Source organism: Protopterus annectens, chromosome 2.part1 (assembly GCF_019279795.1).
Source record: "Protopterus annectens isolate FY-2018-M chromosome 2.part1, PAN1.0, whole genome shotgun sequence".
Classification (NCBI taxonomy): domain Eukaryota; kingdom Metazoa; phylum Chordata; order Ceratodontiformes; family Protopteridae; genus Protopterus; species Protopterus annectens.
In genome coordinates this window covers 262071359-262095338 of record NC_056729.1, presented here as the reverse complement: position 1 = coordinate 262095338, position 23980 = coordinate 262071359, and the positions used below count along the sequence as shown (strand labels likewise).

The following is a 23980-nucleotide window of genomic DNA, read 5'->3' as shown; positions in this document are numbered from 1 at the left end:
ACATCAGTAGCCATAAACTGAAAGTGCTTCAAAAATAAATATCTGTGTATATTTATATGAACCTTTATATTATTTATGTTTCCTTAGAAGGAATTTAGGTTTCTGTATCTTTAAATGTGAACCTAGCTTATTTTCTGACTAGACGTCAATTAGAAAGAGTCAGGAGATGGCGTACACAAGTAAATGCGACAAGCAATAAGTAACTCAAGTTTCTAGTGATGTTTGTGGCTGTCAAATTGTCTCGAGAACCAAGCAGGAAAAGGTATGTGTTTTTTCTTTTTTCTTTTCCCTCCTCTTATTTGGTGACAAACTCATGTAGTGGCACGCGAGCACTCTAGTTTACGGAGTAGTGTTCACAACTGTCAAACTTTGCATTTTAAACATGCTATGCCTTATTTCTCTACAAAAGAAAAGACAACAGGATATCTAAGCTAGTCACAAGCATCTTTTAACTCCGGATGTCTGGAGCCACAACACACATGACTTATAGCCTCAAAATATCACTTAAAACATATTTTTTCACTGGACTATATCAGTATGTGCATATGGGTCAAAGGCAGAACATCTTTTAAGATTATTTAAAGTAGTCTTATGATACATCCTAACTGAAATACTTCATTTCAAAAGCAACACATTTCTGCCCAGCATTAGCGTTTAGGGACACTTTTAACTTATAAAAAGTAATACTATCAGGGATGTAACTAATAATAAGTTATATAGCAGCCATTACTATACCTATTAAGCAATATAACCATATACTGATTAAAGTATTATAAGTTAATGAAGATTTAATAAAAAGAAGAGAAAAATAAAAACAACAAAACACAAAGAGAGAAAATAAATAAATAAATAAATAAATAAATAAACTATTTGGGAACATTATTATGCATTGATTACTCTGATTAAAAATATGAAAATAATAGATGGATAATAATGAAAAATAGAGTAATGTTTAAATTATGCTTAGTATATTGATGTGATTTGAGATAAATGTATTTACATTTATGCTAATTTTGACATTTAAAATATAATTGAAAACAGTACCTGTTTTGGTGTAACTTGAAGACAGTAAGAATTTTTCTTTTTTTGTTAGTATTATTATTTAGATTTTTACAGAATATAACATATGTAAGATTATTTGTCCTTTAGTTTTTTTTTCTTTTGCTCAACAGTTTTCCAATTATTTACTTCAGCATTTCTCTTGATTGTACTTATTGTCCAGTCCATAGATTCTTCATGTGTTAGGATGTTGTTGTTGGTAAGGTATTTTATTGCTGAATCTACTGTTTCAAAGATTTTTATTCCATTTGGTAGAAAAACTTTCAGTCTTGCTGGAAATAAAAGATGGACTTTCAGTTGCTTTTTCTTCAAGGTTTTTTTTATTGGTAGAAATTCTTTTCTTTTTGAAACCACCTTTGTAGAATAATCATTGTCAAATCTTATTAATGAATCATTGTATTTGATGGGAGAATTTGCCCAAGCATTTCTTAATATAAGATCTTTATCTTGTGTAGAAAAAAGTCTCACAATTATAGATCTCGGCTTGTTCTTACCCGGAGAAGAAGCATTTCCAGAAGCTGCTAGTGATCTATGCGCCCGTTCTATACCATATGAAAGAGCTTCAGGTATTTTTGTTACATCTGATATCCAGGTGGTAAGAAAGTTTATCATATTGTCCCCTTCAGATTTTTCTGGTAGACCATATATTCTAATATTATTTCTTCTTGTTCGGTTTTCCATATCATCAAGCTTTTCTAGTAAATATGTATTCTGTTGAAGTAAGAATTCAGTTTGTTGTTCTTCTATTTGGACTCTAGTGTCAATGTCACTTAATGACTGTTCAATAAGTGATATATGTCCTTTCTGCTGTGTAAACATTTCTTGAAGCTGTTCCAGTTGTTGTGAGCACTTTTCTTTAAAAGTATCTATTTTATTGTCCATCTTGTCGATTTTTATTGTAAGTTCCTGTATATTTGTAATGAGAGACTGCAGGTCTTTTTTGAGAGAAGAGTCTTGTGCTGTATTCCTTAGATGACTCATGCTGTAAAGCTGATATTGGTGCTGATTTTCCAGTAATTAATTTGACAGGAATTATTCAAGTTCTGACAATAAAATTTTTCTTATAGATGCTCAGAGTTATTAGAAATAAGTTAGTAATAAAAATTACTTCAAATTAAATATTATTTTGTAAAATTCCTGTCAGGAATTGTATTGAGGTAAGAGAGCTGAAATGAAGTGCAGCTATCAGTTCAGCATCCTAGCCACGCCCCCCAAGGCATGAACTATCGATATAAAATAAATCCAAAAAAGACAGAGGAAAACATCTGTGTGTAATCATGTACACAGATAATAAAATCAGCAGCAACAAAACAACGGCATCAGCAAAAACAACGACAACAATAATAATAAACAAATATGACAGCATCTGAATCTATTAAAGTAATCATTTGCTTTAGAAATGTAAAATTTTCACAAAATGCTGCATCAGATTCAAAGCAATCAAATAGATAATAATGCCTATATAAACTTGTAAAATAAATCCTGTTATACAAAGTGTGTCTTATGACCTACATATTATCATCCTAAAAGCATCACATTCATTTATTTTCACTACTTGTAAGAGTGCTTTATTGTTAAAATTGTCATTCATACCAGGAACAATAAAAGCAATCAGTTTGTCACCTAGATTTATGAGCCAATAACTCTTCACTGATATCAGTTCGATATCTAATTTGTATAGCTTTTGTGTAATCATTATCATAATCATCACCCCCCCACCTTTTCCTATTTTGTACATGGGGTCAGGTTGTCGTGTCAACAGTTCCATCTTTCTTGATTCAGTGCCACTCTCCTACCTTCTTTGATAGTCACAACTGACTGCTGCAGGTTTTGTCTCACACAATCCATCCACCTCTTTGCTGGACAGCCTCATTTCCTCTTGCTTTCTACCTGTCTGTCCTAAATCATGTTCACAGAATTGTCTTCTGTTTTTCTGCACATGTGCTCAGCCCACTAATTTTCTTCTCTTTGACCTTCTCTGCATCTGGAGCTACTTGGGCTTCTACTCTGATGTCATAATTTCTTCATTCATCTCACAGTGTGCATCCTACCACCTGTCTTAGGCACTTCATCTCCATCACCTCTAGCTTGCTCAACTGCTTTGCCTTTATTGGCCAGGTTTCTTTACTTTACAGTAATGTGCACTTACATTTCAGCTTCTTTGGCATTTTTTCGGTCATATATATTACTCCTAACACACTGTGCTGTTTGGCTCCAGCCCTTCTGATTCTAGCACCGACCTCTTCATTCAGACATTCCTTCTCCTCATCCACCCCATCCCAGATACTTGAAGCTGTTAACCTGCTCCACTATTTTCCCCTCTGTCTCATTTCTCAACTTCTTTTGATTTCACCCTTTTGCTGCCAATACAACTCTTTTCTATACTCAGCTTCATCCCATGTGCCTTCAGTTTTTCATTCCTTTCTCCTAACCTTTGCTGAAGTTCTTGCTCAGAGTCTGCCTGCAATGCCAGAAAGTCTGCATACAACAACTTTGTTGATCTGTCCCCTTCGACCTGTTTGCTAATGTAGTCCATTGCTAGTATGAACAGCAGTGGGCTCAGAGATTAATCCTTGCGCACTCCCACTCCCACTGGGAACCCTTATGTGAGATGGATCAAGATTCATATTTGAGTCATTGGGTCCTTGTGCATAGGCTACACTAATTCTATTAATGCTTATGCAAATCTGAACCACTGCAGGACTGCCCAAATCAGGCTTTCTTGGGAACATGGCATATGCTTTCTCCAAGTCTAGGAATGCCCTATTGGACTCTTTCCTCATCTATAGCTTCTTCTCAACTATCTGTCATACTGGAAATAATAGCTTGGTTATGCTGAATCGTGATCTGAATCAGAACGTCCTATCTCCCATCTTACTTTCTACTACCATGCATATTTGTTTATCAATCACCCTCTCCAAAACTTCATGCAGTATGACAGACATTTGATATCTCTGTACTGCCCACAGTTGTGGATGTCCCCTTTGTTCTAATACACTGGAACTAGTATGCTTATTCTCCACTCATCTGGGATACACATTTCACTCCAAACTGCTATGAGCAGCCCCAAGAGCCATTTCATCCCTATCTCACCCAACATCTCAATCTCATCTGCTGTGATCTTATCTGAGCCTGCTGCTTTCCCTGACTTCATTTTCCTTAGTACTATTCTTACTTTTTCTAGGCTAGACTCCTCCTCTTCTTTCATCATAGGCTGCATCTAGGGCAGTACAGCTTCTGTGGGGTTTTCTTCATTCAGAAGTACTCCTTTCTTCTGCCTTTGATGTCCTGTTGACCGGTGAGCAGATTGTTGCTGACATCCCTGGGTCTCTGCTGAAAATGGATACTTTTGGCCTAGTCTGACTTTCCCAGCAAACAAATGTCAAATAAAATAAATATTAAGTTGAATTATTTTTTTTAACTTTTCCCAACTTGTAATAAACTATGTCACTTCTGTATCACCAAATTTCTTTAAAATGTTAAATAACGTAATGCAAATCCTATATTTTAAAGCACAGCAAGAATGCATCTCTAGTTTTAGCTAAAGAAATGCAGTTACTTTCTAGCCTTTAATGTCTTTAAAGGTTGTTTATTTTGCTGACATTTTCTACTAATATGACAGTGTTAATTGTGCTCCCTCAGACCATGCTGACACTGTTCTAAACAATTAACTTTATGACACACATCTATTTATGACAAGTAAAAATAAAGATTCAGAAATGTCATCTTTCAGTTTTGAATATTTTACCATTAGAATTTAATAGAAGGTATAGCATATATTGACTTTTTATTGTAATGTTAATAAACACACTAGCCCAAAAGTGTATAAGGAAGTCTAACCTATATTTCCGTGCTCTTCTAAAATCCATTACACTCGTTTCTCCCTCTGTCTGTCCATTGTTTGTCTGTCTGTCTGTTTCCTTATGTCAGTCAATTGTGATACAGTGCTTTCAAGATAATAATCTGACATATAACCTCCTCTTGGCTGTTAGAACCTGTGAATCTACTTGACCGAACCATTTCTTCTATATTCTTTGAGATAACCTGCAAACCCTTCTCACTCTGTTTTGCTAACTCTCCTGATTCACAACGTCTTCCTTTTATTTTACCTTTCAGCATCACATATATGAGTGATCAGTCTTTTTAAATGGCCATATATACTGTGCCAAAGGAAACTGGCTCCTCATGTTATTTGCACTGCTTGTTCAAAATATGGAATGAAAAATAATTGCATTTCTTGTCATGCAGTTGTATGAACAAATATACATAGCATGGATTCTATCAACACGAACTGCAGACATTCTTAAGGCGAAATTCCATCTGACATACAGTACTAAGTAACTATAAATAGCGCTCACTCTCTCACATGTCAAAATCAGTATTTAAATGATTTGCAATGAAGACTTACCTTGTGCAATGTAGGGAGTGTTGACTTCTTTTATTCCAACAGGGGTAGCTGGTGGTGGACGAGGTGTTGGGGCTGGAGGCCTGTTTGGAATAAATGAGGATTTCCTTTTTACATCACTGGAAATTATCATGTCATAAACATCATCGGAATCAGCAATGCTGTACGGATCCTCCTCCTCCTCCTCTTCTACCATTTCATCCTGTTCTCTTTCAATTTCTTCTATGTCAGGTATTTCTGTTTTCTTTCCTTCTTGTTTTAAGTTCTTTTCACCCTCTAAAAGAATCAGTGAAAACCTTTGAGTTGGATAAATCTGCGAGGTACTACAGCTGCAATATTAAACAGGCTAATCTGTTCCAAATGGCAAGAGACTACTAAGCTATGATTCACTTGGATTTATCAAATAAGATTGACTACATGGAAACTAAGGTTCTGCAAGACGAGAGAGAACATTTCATGTGTTTAAATTCTATGTTTATTCAGTTTATATTTACAAAACAAAAGAGTGCAGTTAATTTGTATTGCATGCAGGTGATATAAGAAGAAAATGATTAAACAAAAAGTAAAGGCAAACACATAGAATGCTGCCATATGTATTAATGGGGGATCACTGGAAATAGTAACTTTTTGTTTAATCATAAAGTGATTATTGAACCCCAAAACACCTAAAACATTGGGTGGTTGCCCTTCAAATTAGCAACACTCCCGGTATCACAAAATAGAAAAAAAAAACATGTTTTTATTAAGCAGGTGGGCAAGCCTGCACCTGCTGATGTGGGAGCAAACATAGATAAACATGGCGACTCTAGCATCACATAAACTGTGAGAAGATGAGGAAAGTGAGGACAATGCAGCACTCATTTTCTCATTCTTCTCCGTGTCTGTCTGTCATGACAGGACACTAGCAATCTTTTAGGTTTGATATTCTGAGCATCAATCACCTAGTTGGGGGCAAATGGTAGGGCCCTGGTAATAGTTCATGCTTAATAATGTTTGAAGGGTATTTCTTCTATAAATCTGCTCTTATTTTACTTTGAGTTTTAAATTGTAAATTGAATGAGCTATCATACAACAAGCTTTGTTTTCTGGTGATGTTAATGCACAGGAATTATATAGCTAGTGCTTACAAATTTGTTATAGATTGTAGCAGCAGCTAAAGTTTATACAAATGAATTGCTTCATGAGTGACATCTATTAAAAACTGTAACCGAGTGTTTCAGAACATAACAGTACTGCCTGCTATTTGACTGTATCCGGTATCTTCAGAGTTGATTGTACATCTTACTTAGGAAGTCTCATTCTAAAGAATTCTTGATTTGTATCCATTTTGTAAGCACTTCTTTTAGTGGTAACAATAATGTTTTGTTAACAAATAACACATGCCTTCCCAGTATTTACCAATCTCTGGAAAACTGACTTAATCCAAGTTGATCTTGGTACAATAAAATAGCAAGATTTGCCACTGTTGCCTCATGTAGATCACATCACTGTGCATCACTTAAACAGCTAAACTGGCTTGAACTCCTCCAGCTTCTACTCATGAATCAACTAACCTTTGCCCACAAAACTCTCCATCAACCTGATAAAACCCCTTCTCTCCATAATCTCATTCAACCATACACCACTGCCTGATCTCTTTGGTCCAGTGAGCAACACCTTCTAGATACCACCAAAGCCAACAACTTAGCTGGGAAATCTCTCTTCTCTGACTCCATTCCTAAAATATGGAATAAGCTGCCAACGTCAATAACTTCCAACAACTCTATCTCGCAATTTAAAAAGTTCCTCGTCACACCCAGTGGACACCTGCCTATGCTCTTGTCACTCCCATGGATATGTCTTCCCTAGTACCTAGACAAACTACTGGCCTTTATTTTATCTTAATCTAACAGCAATTAGTAACTATATCTGTTGACAAATAACCCTCTTGATCATTGTATTTGAAGCATTATGATGTATAATGGGACATCTTCCGTGTAAAAAAACTATATTCTTCAACATTATGTAACTGTTAATTGACATCAATGTGGTATTTTGAAATGTTTGCAAACTGATGAGATGTCTGTAACTAGTACTCTTTGTATACTTTTATATGTTAACAATATGCCTGTAACTGGAGCTTTTCTTCCCGGGCCTCCACTGAAAAGGGACCTGTGTCCAGCCAGACTTTCCCAGTAAATGAATGTAAAATAAATAAAAAAATAAATAAACAAGGTAGAGCATAGTGTCAAAGATGTACCCAGGAAAATACTCCACTCCCTAAGAGCTTGATATTTAATTTGCAAAAAATAAACATTATATTAATGAGGAAACAGAAGGCTTCCTTATATACAGTAGACACAAGCAAAAATTGTAAAAGCAGAGTGCCTCTATAAAGGGAGTAATAAAAGTAAAAAAAACTGTAACCTGTAAATCTAAGCAGAAGCTATAAGACATTGTATAAAAAAGCACATCATGGTCATGAACTGGAGAGAAGAGTAGTAGTGCAGAACAAAAAATGTGGTGGTGAATTCTTTGTAAGAAATATTTTGGGATTGTTGTGATGCTTTTCTTGGGGATAAGGAAGGACAGGATACATCTCCAGGAGGAACTGTTCATAATCTTGAAGAGCATATCCCTTGCCCAGAGGCTATAATGATCATTTTTGCTACATTATGGTTTGATTGCATTCAGGCTAGGTAAATAACAATGAGTTCCAGAAGGCTGACATTTTTACAAGCCCTCCTGCAATATCTCTAACAAATTCTTACATTGTCTTGGCACTGACTGGTGCATCTATAGAAATACCAAAAGTGATGACCCAGAAAGCTGTAACAATCCTCCAGTTAGAAGACCCATAGGTAGGTGTCCTTTAGAACAGAGCTTCTGCAGGGGATGTCATACTTTGGAAGGTATATCTAACTGAAGGAGACTGTAGTGAGGTAAGGTTTATGTCTGATCATTTGGCTTGAAAAAACAGAGAATGCCTTGCCAGAGACATGGGCTAGCCTCATGAAGCTGAGAGCTGAAAATCACTGTCCATGAACTGTCCAATGACCCATGGGAATGGGAACAAGAAGAAGATGAGGAGAAGTATTTCAGGACTTGACTAGAGACCATGCATGAGTATAAAATGCTAGACCATTCTCCGAGAAGCTACCTCTTTCTCAATGGAATGGAAAAAGATTTAGTGCCTCAAATCATAAAATTCAACAAGTGACTGAACAATGCTCCCAAACCCGTGGCTTCACTGATGGTAGAGGAGTCACATGGCAAGGCACAGGCTTATAAAGGTCAGGCAGGTCACATCTGTCTAGGTAAAGAAACTGGATTCTAAATAACAAGTCTGTATGTATCTTCCACCTCCTAAACTGGAAAACAAGGAAAGCACAAAACAGTTCAGGGATTTCCCAGACCTATCCACTAACATATCAGAACATCATGACATTAATAGTGGAAAAAAGATAGAAATTAATATATGCAAAACAATCTAACACTGGACAAGAACACAAAGCAACAAAAGTGGAAATGATAAGGATTAATATCACACTCTAAAAAAAGGCTATAAGTGCAAGTGGTTTGATGGGGGAACATTTTTGATACAGTGTTGCTAATAGAAACATGGTACATTGAGTTCTATGTTGGTAATGCAAAGGGGTGGAAAAGGACCAAGGTATAAGGTTTGAATTAGGGATAAGAATCCACAATAGAAGGAAGTATAGACATCTGTACATGTCAAAGCAGCATAACAAACAGGCAAATAAGAGAAAGAGTCACACTGGACCATAGAAATGAAAGCACAATTTGGACATATGATAATTATTTGCATTCATCCATATTCAAAACAAAATAAAATAACTACAAAGAAAATGCTACAATAGCAGATACATTGTACATTTTATTCAGGGCTTTAATACCCGAATGATAAAAATATCTTGATCAATTTCCAGGACAAAACAAAATTATGATAAAATGCATAACATAAACAAGATAGCAGGAAGCCTATAATCCATAATGTTATATTAATATCAAGCATTGGCAAACCCAAGACCGATGTCATTCAAGAGAGATTTTCAATTAGACAACAGTGTAACCTTTGTTAACCGTTGTGGCTGCCACATCTATAAATGGCCATTTTAATTTTCAGCAAGATCATATTTTAGACAGCAAGGAACTTAAAAAAGGCAGTCTTAAGCCTGATTGTCAAACAGGGTGGGAAAATGGACCTTAAATCTGAAACTGGGCATCTAGCTATAAAGAAGTGATCATTAAATAATGTGGTCTGCTATAAACATAGCCACAGAATTAAACCTATCAAAACCTAGAGTCCAAAAAGGGATAGAGTTTGATAAAGTAGGATATGTTAGGCTAATGAAACAGTCACTGCAGAATCATGCAACCAGGAATGATACAAATAAGCAAATCAAAAAGAAAAAATAAAACTTCTGAAATGATAGACATGAAACAGAGGAAAACACATAGAATAAAAAAGAATAATAGAAAATCTGAAAAGTCAAGACAGAAACATCAAATAAAGTGTAAAAAATAGACAGATACTAGGCAGTCTGAAAGTAATTTCCAAGAGGAAAATACAGTCAATTAATTTCAATATGGGTGTAAAAGGATAGCTAATTCAGTTCAGATTTGAAATAATGCATCTTATTGACAAATAAGGTTAGAAAAAAGGTAGGAAATGTGAAGGAATGGAATAAATAGAATATATAACAGACTGTGACCTAAAAATTACGCAATAAAGCAGTGCTTCTAAATTAATTACTCTTCAGTTTTCACAGAAGTAAGGGTAGGAAAAATTCCTAAATCCAGACAGTATAAATATAAACACAGAATCAAATGTTTGATCTCAGCCTTTTTTCATAAGAGAACATCTCCTGAAAAAACTTGATAAACAAAAGATGGACAAAATAATGGAAATTGATGTAATTTACAACAGAATTCTATGACACTTAAGAAGAATCTGTAATGCCATAAGTAGCCTTTTCAACAAATATGGGGAGGAAGCGATTGCTACAACAGACAGACATGTGGGGTGTTTGGGTGGATATATGTTTCTCCTTCACAACAAAGGAGGCAAGGCAGGTGCTGGGATCTTTTGAGTAAAACCAAAGCTAGGTTAGCTGATGCCCTGTGCAGTCCCCTAAATAAAGTACTGCTTTTGACCTACCAGTAAATGCTCAGCCCTACACACAGTAATAGCTAGGTGATCGAGCTGCCTGGCAGTCCCCATACTGGTGACTCCTCAGCACAAAGTTGAGGACCAAAATGAAAACAAATGACTCAAAGCTGAAGGGAAAAATAAGGAAATGGCTCCTTGTTACATCTACAAATGCACAGACCTACTAAATGCATTCAATTAAGGGCTGTGCACTTAATACTCACTTATTTTTGCCCCGTTGTAGCTTATGCCCAGGGCAGGCACCCATTCACTCCAACCTAGTTATGGTATTGGTGCTTCTCCTTGATTCATGAAGTACTTGAAGAGTAGCCATCACACAAACAGAAGTCTGTAAAGGAATTTATGTCTCTAAGGCCACAGCAAGTCTCCATTAGCCTGAAGTTTCTAGGCTTCAATTAGTACCACAGGTCTTAGAGTGTTGGATTCCTAATAGCCCAAAATTTAAGACACATAGTTCATTGCTAAGGAGTCTATGGGACACTAATTGTGGAGACAAAACCTCTAGCCTGTCCTAGTAGCTCAGGTTTTTAGGTCCATAATCTTTTTTTGACTCTGAGGTTTTTCCAACTGCTTAATGTGTCTAGTAAGATACATCTCAAATGTGGCATTGTATCCTATAATGGGTCTGATCAGTGTGGAATATAGAGAGCTAAGCACTTATTTGTATATAGTGGAGAAGCACTTTGTGATCAGCTGCAACAGAGAAAAGGATTCCTAACCACTGTTGCAACATGATGTTTAAAGTATGATTTGTGGGTCTTTAGTTTTGCTATATAATTTAAGAAGCCTTTTCTTATTGCATTGTTTATTTATGCATGTGAACCACCAGGCTATTTTATTCTTAAATTTCCCATTTTGTTTTGTAGGGACTGCAAGATTAATACATTTATCAAAGTGAGAGTAGAATTTTTGTGCATAACACCTATGCCAACATTTTGGGGGTTACAGTTAAACTTGAATTTAGTGACTTTAGCGTAGAATTGTAGGAAGTTAGTTCATTTGAAGTCTTTGAATAGTGTGACAGTTGCATGTGAAGGTCTGGGGATTTTGAAGGAAGAGGAGGATACCACTTTGTGGTCAGACAGAAGGGTATTCCAGTTGTATAGTGCATATAGATACAATATTTGTAAAGATCAGGTCAAGGACATTTGTCCTGCTCTGGGTTCTTTTACAATTTGATCCAGAGATTTCTTGTTTATGAAAGCAAGACATTTTTATCATAACCTGCATTTAAGGTTTAGGTATCCTAATTTTTCAATGGGGAGTTAATGTATCCTAGGATGAATGGTGTTCCTGAGTATTTGAAGTTCAAACACAATATTTAGAAATCATACATGATTTTCAGAGACATCCGTGGGGATCCTCAAATATACTATTTTATATAATATACTATGATCTGATATTTAAGGTGATTTGTAAGTTTGAAAGTTTAGTTTATGGTCCTCTAGGAATCTGCTTCAATGTAATGTGGTCTTTAACAAATATGGCTATTCCACCACAGTTCCCTTTGGGTCTAAAGGTGGACAGTGGTCTCATCTTCGATAACCACAACACCACAACAGTCAGGAAATCCTTCTATGTGGCACACCTCATCACTAAGGGCTTTTCATCCAGAAAAAAGGAGGTCATTGTCCCACTGTACTCATCCCTCATTAGACCCATTATAGAGTACAATGCCCCATTTGGTATGTACCTCACAAGACATCTGCAACAGCTGGAAAGGCTACAGAAATACCTCACTAAAAGAATCACAGGCCTAAAGCAGATGCCCTATGCTGACCATCTAAAAAAACTCCAGCTATACTCTGTGGCATATTGTCGACTTAGAGGTGATCTCTGCTTAACATACAAGGCCATGTCAAACCCTGAGCTGTTGGACATGCTCAACTTAAAGAAATCCCAATCCCTCAGAGCCACACGCTCCAGGGATCTAAACCTTGTCATCACAATGAAGAAAACATGCTGGAGGGATAGGTTCCTGACCCAGGGACTCCCCAGACTCTGGAATAGACTTCCCATACATTGTAAGCACAGTGCCTCCTTGGCCCTCTTCAAAAGGAACCTTGACGATTGGATGGGAGATAGGAAATTCACCCCGTGGGATCACGTCAGTTGCCCTGCTAGACAGGGGTCCAGGGAAGTAAATACTGTGGGAAGAAATATCCAGGGAATTGTTATGGCTAGGCTTGAATAGGCCCTAGGGCCGATAGCCTACTACTAACCTATGAATCTATAAACCTATGTAGATGCAAAACCCATATGTGGAGTGCTTTCTGCTGTTTTAAACCAAGTTTCAGTAATATAATACAGATGAAAGTGTTTCAAATGTAGGAGGGCCTTAAGGTCAGGCAATTTGCTATTTAGACTTCTAACACCAAGCAGCGCTACATTGATATTGTCGTGATAATACCTACCAGGATAACCTCTTTAGGAAAATAGATATAAATTAAGATTCCCTTCTACAAATTGGACTTCTTCTCTGAACTCATTTCTATAGCTATGCAAGAAGAAAGAATGTTAGAAATAGAGAATTTTAAGTACAGCTTTATTAATTTGGAAGGTTACATTATTTTTACACTGAAAAATGACATGTGTCCAGTGGACTTTCCTGGTTAACAAAAATAAAATAAAATTAAATAAAATAATAATTATGATCAAGTTTATTCTGATATGATACAGACAAAGGGCTAAGGTACTTAGAATGAGAGAAAAGAAAAAGGTGGGTATAGATTCAGTGTCAGTGAAGGAGAATTGTCATCTTAATGCTTAGGAAAGAGAACAGGGTCTTTTGTTTCCTACCTTTATCATGGCAAAACAAGCCAAATTTGAAGTTCAAGTGATATGTTTACAGGCTACAATGATCTGCATTTGATATACACTAAAGAGCGTATTTTGAGCCACCAACTTTAAGAGACAAATTGTATAAATATAATCAAATTGACTCAAAATACGCTCTTTAGTGTATATCAAATGAGGATCATTTTTGTAGGTTTCACAGCCCTTTGAATAGGAAGTGACAGTGCTTTTGTTCATTGAGGACAAGTGACAAACACAATTTTGTAAAACATTTTTTTAAATTGTTGTCTAGGTTTGACATATTGCTCATTGTTTTGTTAAGAAATATGATGTGAATATCTTTTGAATTTAATCAACTTTAATTAATACCTGGGATTGATTTGGTTGCCTGTTTTAGTAAGTTTTATATATGAATGAAATCAAGTTATTGCTTAAATGACTCTGAGGAAGCCTGGTGGTTTACAACGCAAAAGCGCTTAGTTGTTTAAGTTTTTACTGGAAAGTTTGCAATAAATGGCTCTCGTTTTTATTTCTGGTTGCGGATTTTCTTGTTGTTTTTTTGTTTTCTGTTATGTGTCTTATTGGCCATTTCAGTTTTGGAAATAAATACTCTTGACAAGGTCCTGTGGATCAGAAATTACTACAGTGTTATCTAGATACATGAAATACCTTAAGAAGCTACAAAAGCTAGGACAATATGTGTGATAGGTAAGTGATAGGTAAGTTCATACTGCAATGTATGTAACTCTCTTAAATTATTCTGTTGTGTGAAATTCACCCTAAATGCAGTGATCTTGAGGTCTACGATTTTGGAAATTCTTGTCCAAAAGATTGAAGGTTTGAAATATCAATCCTAAGAAAAAAAAAAAATTTAAAACATGAAAATTTCTTATTTCACGTTTTTGGTGGGGGGGCAAGCCCCCCTGCACCACCCACCTTCTGCTACTTAAATATACCAACTCTGAGTTCACACTACAGTGAGGAGAACTGTAAAGTCCTCGCTCCACACTGTATGTCGATCTCCATTCACAAAGTTCGATATTTCAAAACTTTTCTGGTCTTCGATGATCAGAGGTTCGATGTTCTGAAATTTTGATCCTTTGAAGGGGGCACACACTTTTTATATTTTATATATATATATATATATATATATATATATATATATATGATGAGGGCGTAACATACTGCTCTTTCATGATATTGCAGAATCTATGAAATTGATGCATATAATAGTTTCACAATATTTCAAATAGTATTACTCCACTCAAGTTAGATGCCGAATATCATTGGTAACATTGTGTGCCTTAATGTTTTGAATAAGTTGGCAGGATTTGTTCACCTGTAGGTCAAACAGCTGTTATGAAATTAGCGCAGCTACGAAAATGTTGCTAATAGTCATAATGCTTTAACTAACACATATCTCATGATGTCATGGCATTATCCATTAATTTTAGTAAACCGGATTTTTACTAATAGCCACTGTTTTAATGCATCATCCCAACGTGAAAGTATAACACTCCATTTCAGCATTATTAATGCAACAGTGCAGAATATCTCATATTTTTTCATAATTTTTGCAAACAGAAAAGTTCTGTACTTTCCATGCTGACACTTTGTATGCTTAGCAAACCATGCCAGCTTGTAGATGTCATGTGCTGTTTTAGTTTTAGGCATGTACGTATAACAGGACTTCAGTAATTAAATGTCGAAAACCCTGGCAGGTATTCTCATTTGAGTACTAAAGGGAAGTCTCTGTAAAAATTAATGTATTTTCAGGAATTTTGCTTTTCTGATAATTCTATTCTAGGAAGTAATAAGTAAAGGTATGCTCCTATGCCTGTATACTAATATTATAGGATCATAGAGGTTACTAGGTTAATGGCCCTGGGGCCCTTACAAGCCTAGCCAAGAGTTTATCCCCAAAAAAGAAACCTCAGTCAGTATCCCTGTCAATGAGGGACATAGGTGAAACCCTGGGACAAATTTGTGGTTTCTCATACACTCATCAAGGTTGCACTTGAAGAGGGTCAGCAACGTACTTTGTTTGACGTGTATGGGAACTCTGTTCCAGAGATGGGGGCCTCTGCGAGAAAAACCTGTCTCTCCAACAGGTTTTGTTAATGTCGCATATTAGATTTAGGCCTTTAAAGCAGGTAATGCATGAGGAGTTAGACTTACTGATATGGAGCATCTCTAGTAGGGCAGGGTCCGAGATTGCTTTGTAGGCAAGACACAGATCACCTCAGAGCAATTTGTATGATAGTGAGCAGAGTGATAGTGATTTGAGCCTGTCCACATGGGACAGGTGTTGGAGGCCATGGGTTCTCTTTGGAAGGTATTTATGTGGCCTTTCCAGTTGGTGCAGGTTTTTGGAGAGGTACATACCAAACGGGGCATTGTACTCAATTATTGGCCTAATGAAGGAGGAGTACACAGAGGTAATAACCTTAATAACCTTTTTTTCTGGATGCAATCCCTTTACTTATCAGATGAACCAAGTAAAAAGCTTTTCTTCCACTGCCGCTACATGACGGTCGAATGTGAGATTGTTGTCATCCTGTGTACCCAGATCTCTCACCACAGGTTGTGTGCTTAGGGGATTGCCGTTGATGTGGTAAACAGTAGGAGTTGTGTTTTTGCTGAATGGTATAATAATGCATGTTTTTGCATTTAACTTAAGGCTATGACTTTGGCATCAGTCATTTGTTGCTGTAAGATCCTCTTGTAGTATGTTAACATCATCTGGGGAGTCAGTGACAGCACCCATTTACAGTCATCCACAAACCTGGTCAGTCATAGGCCTTTTGTCTTTGCCTGGACCTCTGACAAGTAGATGCCAGACAGTAGGGCTCCCAGGACAGATCCCTGGGGAACACCACAAGTGACAGGTCTGCTGTCGGAGGTAGAGCACCTATTTTGACCTTGTGGGTCCTATCAGCGAGCCAGTTGGCCTCCCACCTGATGAGATAGGGATTTATGCAAAGTTGAGTTAGCTTTTCTATGATGCCCAAGTAGGGGACTGTGTCAAAGGCTTTGACCAAGTCAAGATAAGCTGTATGTACTGACCTTCCCTCATCCAGGGCCTTGATGACAATCTCAAAAACATCACCCAGATTCAACAGGTAAGATTTGCCCTGGACAAATACAAACTGGGTGGGGTTGAGTGCTTGGAGATTGACTAGCTCCTTGTTTATGAGGTCCATAACTATCTCCTTGTTTATGAGGTCTATAATAATACACTCTGTGGCCTTACAGATCAAGCTAATGGGGCGATAGTTTCCATGGTCAGTAGTGGCGCCACCTTTGTGCAAGGGTATGACAATGGCAGCTCTCAACTCTGCTGGAATGAAGCCTGTACTTAGGCTATGGTTGAATAAGGTGCTCAATGGTGAGGCTAGTTCTTGCTGGGGATGGTGCAGAATACACCCTGGGATACTACCAGGTCCCATGGAAGCTGTGTTCTTTGCCTTGGATAGGGCCTTTAACACTTGAGCTATGGAGATGTGAGGTGAGGGACAAGTATCAGGGATGTAAAATGGGCCTTTGGGGGGAACAGGGGAGGGATGTTTTTGTTGAACCTATCTGCTAGCAGATTGGCTAAGTCAAGAGGATCAGTGTAAGGGGTACTGTGAAGAACTAATTTGTAACAAACCTGGGCTTTGCCATGGGGGTTCTTGACATAACTGAAAAAGGCTTTGTGGTTACCCTTTGTTTTGGAGGGTAGTTTTGATTCATAATTGGCTTTGGAGGTTTTCACTAGTAATCTAATTTGCTTGCTGAGGCTAAGGAGGGAGTTTTTCCAATTGGGAATTTGTGCCTTTTTACCATTGGACAACAGTTTCTTCCTTTTGCTGTAAAGCCTGTTGATAGAGGATGTCCACCACACAGGTTTGTGTTTCCTTGAGGAGCAGGTTTTAGTTCTATTGGGTATGGCTGAGTCCATGCAGTTGTACAGGTGCTTGTATACTGCACTGGCATACTGTTCAACATAGTTGTCTCCATTCTCTGAGGGGGGCAGTGATGTGAAGCTACTGATGCCCTCCCTTAAAGGTATAGTATTAATAATAAGATTATACTAGTAATAACAAGGTGAACTGCAACACATAACTTACAAGAGAAGGTCCTCTGCATTTTATGTTCCAGGTATGATGACAGGGGTTTCTATTAGATCGCCAAAGATGCATAATTTCGAATGCATCTTCACTGAACGTAAAATAATGAAAACTGAAAACAGCGAAGGGGCATATGAGCGATTTCTTTCCCTGGGAAAGAAATTGCTTGCCTGCTTCCAGTAGTTTGCTGTTTTGTAAACTGTAGTGCGATCTCAGAGTTGGTATGTTCAGTTAGAGGGGCATGTGGGTGGGGGGACACATCCACCCATGTTGGGGGGGTGAGGGGGTGAAGCCCCTCACTTTGTTTTGTGTGTAGTGATTTTTTTTTTTTGGACAAGTGATTTCTTTCCCAGGGAAAGAAATTGCTCATATGTAGTTTCGCTGTTTTCAGTTTTCGTTTTTATGGGTTCGATGAAGATGTATTTGAAGTAATGCATCTTCGACATTGTGATATAGATCCTGATGACAGTATGGGTACTCGATCCTTTACAGAAATGTCTTTTCAGGATTCAATTTTTTCTGTAAACAGAAAAGATGTGACACTTTCTGTTGACTACACAAGGAAGTGCCTTAGAAAGATTTGGTTAAAACTGGTTTGCTATCTGCATGAAAGAAAAAAGACATATGTTAACACTTATTTTAGTCTTTTATCTTTATTAGTTTTTAGAATGCATCCAAATGTAGATTATGTGTAGCCATTAGGATTATGCCTGTGTGTGAGTTATATGTAACCACTAGGATATATAGAATTCTTTTTGTAGGTCCATATATTCTAAGACATTACTTAGTATTGACCATGTTGTGCTGTTTTTGTGTTTTTTATTATGGGAGTGTACTTTTGATTTGCAAGGTCTTTCTAAAGGTTCATCAGAATTTTATTCTAGGCTGCGATAAGATGGCAGATAGCCTGGCTGTAAATTACATCAGTTTCTGTCACTTTTAAAGTCTGGTGAGCTTAGCTGGCTGTATTTATTTATTCTGATCTTTGAATATGCCTTCTGTATGTATGAGCAAGGACCGGTGGTTTTCCCCTGCCAGTGTGCTCACTAACACTTCCCCCTATCTTTCACAACCAGACAGAGTCGCTAAAGCAAGTTTCTCACTACAGCCTGAAAGACTGCAGTTCCCTAGCTCTAGCCTCCTAGGACCACTACACTCATCACAGCTAAACCCCCATCTACCTCAACCAGACAGAATCACTAACGCAAGTTTCCTTCTACAGCCTGAAAGACTGAAATTCCCAGCTCCAACTCTCCCAGGACCATTATACTCAACAGAGATAAAGGATGTTTGACTAAGGCTTCTCTCCATATTTTGCGATATCCCGTTGTTAATATATAAATTTGAAACTTATATTTTTAATGTGCCTACTGCTCAGGGTTAGGACTAACTCGCTCCATCTCCTGTAGCCCCCTTCTAGTCACCTAAATTATCCCGCTTTCTCTGCTTGGACCTGCTTTCTCTTCCTATCACTTACATTTGACTACCTCTCAAATTGCACTGTAGTTCTCTCTCTCTCTCTCTGCTTAAAGATCCTGCTTTACACTTTCAGCTCTAGCCACTTTACCTGGGTAAACTCTACTCTGTTACCGCCCTTCCTTCAACCCTTCTTAATCCTGCCTGCCAAGTATCCCCTGTTCCTTTCAATTCCTTGTTCTATAGCTGTCTTCTTCTTCCTTTGTATTGTATACTTTTTTCTTTATTTATCTATTTATTTATTAATTTTCTTTATTTGCTCCCTCCCCACCTCAATAACTTCAAAGGTCTTACTCTGGTTCATTACCAACCGAACTGTAGGAATCCTCTCCTCACAGATTGTTTTTTCTTGCCATTTCAGCTGCAATGGTGGGCCCCACTCTGTTCAGACCTAACTACGCTCAGGCTTCACTTTGCTTTCCTACTCTACCCCACTACCTCTGCATGTATACACTGTCAATTACATCACCACCCCTGCAGACTCCTCACCTTCTTGTCCAGTACAACAAATCCACACACTCTGCCTTTCTTGCTCTCATCACCTTTCCCCTACCTTACTTAGTTCTCTTCCCTCCCTCACCTTCCGTTTTCTCTCTTAAACAGACACACAGCCTAACTGTCCCTTACCACTTCATATGCTACACTTCACCTTCATCTGCTTTTTCTGTCAATTTCTTTTCCCTCCTTATATCTTCTTTCTAACTACCCATCTTCAAATAACCCCTAGCCTGCCTTCATCTTTTATCCTTCATCCATCACACCTCCTCTTCCTCCATCTCAGACATATTTGTCTATATCTGTACTCCTTTCCTCCTACTATCTCTCCTTACCTGCTATACAACAAATCTTACCCATTAATCAATCACCCACACTCACCCATCCTCTCATTAACTCAGATAAACCATACCACATCATAATCACACCTTATTTGATTAACCCATCTTGCATTCTCCTGTCAGCAATCCTCATCTTCACAAAACAAAGTTATGTCAACTTAACAACAAATTTAAATCTCCTGTACTTCAGACTATCTGCAAAACATATTCCCACATGGTGATATTAACCTTAACCCTGGCCCAGGTTCCTCTTCCAACCATGTCACCACCCACCTACCACCTATTATCACTAATCCTAAACCTTCCACCAAGAGTTTAATTATCACCTCCATGAATATCTGTAGTCTTCTAAATAAAATTAGTGAATTGCATGCATGGCTTGATCAATATTCTCCTGAAATAGATGTTCTCATGGAAACATGGCTTAAACCCCAAACCACCATCACAGAAATTCTTCCTCCAGGCTATAATATCATATGCTCTGATGAGTTACACAAAAAGCTGGCAACATTGCAAAACTTCATTGAAACCAACTGAGTCTCTTTTCCCTATCTATACCACTTCCTAATTTTCACCCAGCAGAAATCCTACTTGCCAACTGCAAGCTAAATAACCATAAAAAGGTATGTATTGCTGGTATTTACATAATTTCTGGGAACAACATCCCCACTCTTCAAAACATGCTCTGCTGGACTTCTAACCACATCTCAAATGAAACTATAATTCTAGGGGATGTCAATACCAACTGGCTAACCTTGACTTCTGATGTCTCAACCTCAAGGATAACTCTCCATGGCTTTACTCAACTTATTTCTGCAGTCAACCATTTCAACAAATTCTCCAATTCTGGCTCCGTCCTCGACTGGTTCCTTGTATCCAATCCTAGCTTGTATCACAACTCTACAGCACTCCCAGATTCTATCAGTGACTACCTCCCAACCCATGCCCAAAGGATCTCCCTACATCATATCAAGCAACATAAATTTAAAGAATGCCTTAGCCTTACCAACTTTAACATATATGAATTTAACAATAGACTATCCTTCATAAATCGGTCCTTCCTCCATTAGAGGATGCCATTCTGAAATGTAATTCTATATTCCTGGATGTTCTTAACTCCCTAGCTCCTCTCAGGAATAAAAGGTTAAATCACACCAAGCACCTTGGCTTTCTCATTCTTCTCACATTCTTATGTATGGTAAAGATGTTGCATGAAAAAACTGTCTGAATGCTAAATCCCCTAAACACCTACAAACATACAAGCACCTTTGTAACCTCACAAAAAAAAAAAAAAAACAAATCAAAGAGGGCAAAAGAAATATTATTTAAAAGCTCAAAATAACCATCAAAGTAACCCAAAGGTTTTCTGGAACTCTATCAATAAGCTCCTTAACTCCGGCTCTGCCAGAATACCTAACCCTTACCCTAATGATTCTCCCTCTGAAACCGTCACAAAGTTCAACTCCTATTTCATTGACTCTATCAACAAAGTAATCAAAAACAGTTACCACCTCACCCCTACTCTTCCTACCTCTACTCTTCCTCCCCCTTCTCTTGCCAACATACCCACTTTTTCTCTCAAAACTATCCCTACTTAAAATCTCTGCTTAAAAAACTTAAAAAACACTGAATCCTTGCTCTCCTTTAGCAGATAGGTTACCTGCTGAATTCTTGGAATTGGTAGCTAAATCAATAGCCTACCTAATCTCCATCCTCATAAACAGATCTATTCAAGAATCTATAGTCCCTTCCTCCTGGAAACAATTCTAGATTATTCCACTCCACAAAGGTGGTCAATCCATAGAACTCATAAACTATAAACTTATAGCAAGTCTGTTCCCCCTTTCCAAACTACTTGAAAAATACATCCACAAGCAACTTTTTGAATATCTTCTAAATGAAAACATATTCACCCCAACCCAGCACGGCTTTCATCCTAGTCACACTACAACTACTGCATTCCTTTACCCATGCCATCATTAAAGCCAGAGACAATGACAACCTGGTATTCTCCCTCTTTTTGGACCTCTCTAAAGCCTTTGTTACAGTCTCTCATCCCTTGCTTCTCTCCAAAATGTCCATTCTTAGTCTTACTAACCCTACCCTCAGCTGTTTTTCTAACTACCTTTCCAATCGACTGCAGTCTGTCAAGTCGCTTTCCTCCTTTTCCAATTTCTTCCCCATTAATACTGGAGTACCTCAAGGTTCCATCCTTGGTCCCATTCTCTTCAACATCTTAACCAACAGCCTTTACTCCTCCTGCTCTCACTCCTCTCTAATTTAATATGCAGATGACTCCACTATCATCTGCTCTTCCAACAGTCTTTTACAGCTTCAATCTATCACCTGAAAATCCTTCATCTCCATTGAAAGCTGGCTAAATGATAATCAACTAGACTCAACCCTAAAAAAAACTACTTCTATTTCTCCCTAAATCTCTTTTTCACCTTAAAACATCCTTCACCATAACTTCCCTCGATGACATCTTAATAGAAGTAGCAACACACACTAAACTCCTGGGCTTCATTGTTAATGACCAACTAACATTCGATCTACATTCCCAAAATTGTATCAAAAAAATCAACAAAAACTTGTCATGTTACAGAGCAAAAAAATTACTTAACAATGACTCTAGACTGTCCCTTGCTAATGCCTATCCTCTTCCAACTCTTGTCTATGCTTCACCTATTTTAAACAACCTTCAGTCTACTCTCAAAACAAAACTAGAGCTAAGTTACAATAAAATTGCCAGATTTATTGCAAACTAGCCTCACAACTCACACCACTGCCTATCTCTAAAACCCTTAAACTTGCTCAAGCTCCCTCATTGCCTCCTTCTCTTTCAACTGCTCCTAACTTACTTCATAATTAATGAACTTAATTCCTGTCCTGCCATCTCACCCCTTATCAATTACTATACTCCCAATCACTCTCTCTGGAGTGCTGACTAACTTCTGTTGGATCTCTACAAGCCTAAAAGATAAATAGACCATAGCTTATACAGTATCACTGGCCTAGAACAAAATTCCTCTAACCATCAGATCTAACCCAGATAGTTTCAACTTTAAAAATGCTTTACTAGAAAGACTACTAAACTCCTGGCTCTGCCTCAATCCTGCATAACAAGTTTCTATATACTGGTAAAAAAAGTAATTTGTTAATTGTTTTTATGCAACAATGTAATTTTTCTTTTTTTTTCTTATATGTCAGTATTATTTGCTAGTGTTACTTTGTGTATTCACTGTATATAAATTTGTAAGATATCTGATGTTCTTTTTATGTTTGGAGCTTTTCTCCCCGGGCCTCCAAAAATGGGCCCATGCCAAGTCAGACTTAACCCAGTTAACAAATGTCAAATAAATAAATAAATTAGTTGGTTGGTTGCCTGTTTGTTAACTAGGGTGGTGAGCCGATGACACAATGCCCCATTTCAAGTCATGGCCTGGTCTAGTTACAGTGACCTAGGAAGTATTCCCCTTGCTGTCAGTGCATGTATCTTTCAATTGATTTAATTAGCATTATTTGCTTGGTGTTTGATGTCTTCATTTCCATATTGGTTGTTACATTTTCAATTAAAATGTTTACTTTCTATTGGATGTTTAATGTCATTATTTATGCACAGTTCTGTCTGCTTTGCTTGACTGCACACATTATAAAGAAATATCACAGAACATAAATAAAATATAACAACTTTATTTATAGATTTATACTAGGCTATCTGCCTTGAAGATATTTTGCCAAAAATACATAAAGATTTAATTAATCCACCTGGACGCCCAATAGTCTCGGGAAAAGGGGCTTTTTTACAAAATGTGGGTATATTTTTGGATTCTATACTAAAAGAATATTTAGTGAGAATTCCTTCCCATGTAAAGAACACAAAAGAAGTGTGTGATAGCTTCAGAGGAAAGATTTGGCATGATAATTACTATTGGGCCAGTGTGGATGTGGTTTCATTATACACGTCCATTTCTACGAAATGGGGTTTAGAGGCTATCCATTCTTTTATGGGGGAAGGACCAAAAACCCACTTTATCATCCTATTGGTGGAATTTTGCCTCACTCATAATGTGTTTGAATTTAACAAAAAATATTACTTACAAAAAGAGGGAACGGCCATGGG

The 23980-nt window shown here is 37.4% G+C and overlaps 1 protein-coding gene across 1 annotated transcript in view; it reads right to left on the bottom strand.

Moving 5' to 3' along the window:
• Positions 1-23980, bottom strand: part of BANK1 (B cell scaffold protein with ankyrin repeats 1) — a 1951135-nt gene that overhangs the window by 895920 nt on the left and 1031235 nt on the right. Inside the window, exon 9 of the mRNA XM_044063440.1 lies at positions 5468-5740. Within this exon, the coding sequence (XP_043919375.1) occupies positions 5468-5740 (273 nt within the window). The remainder of the gene's footprint in view (positions 1-5467; positions 5741-23980) is intronic.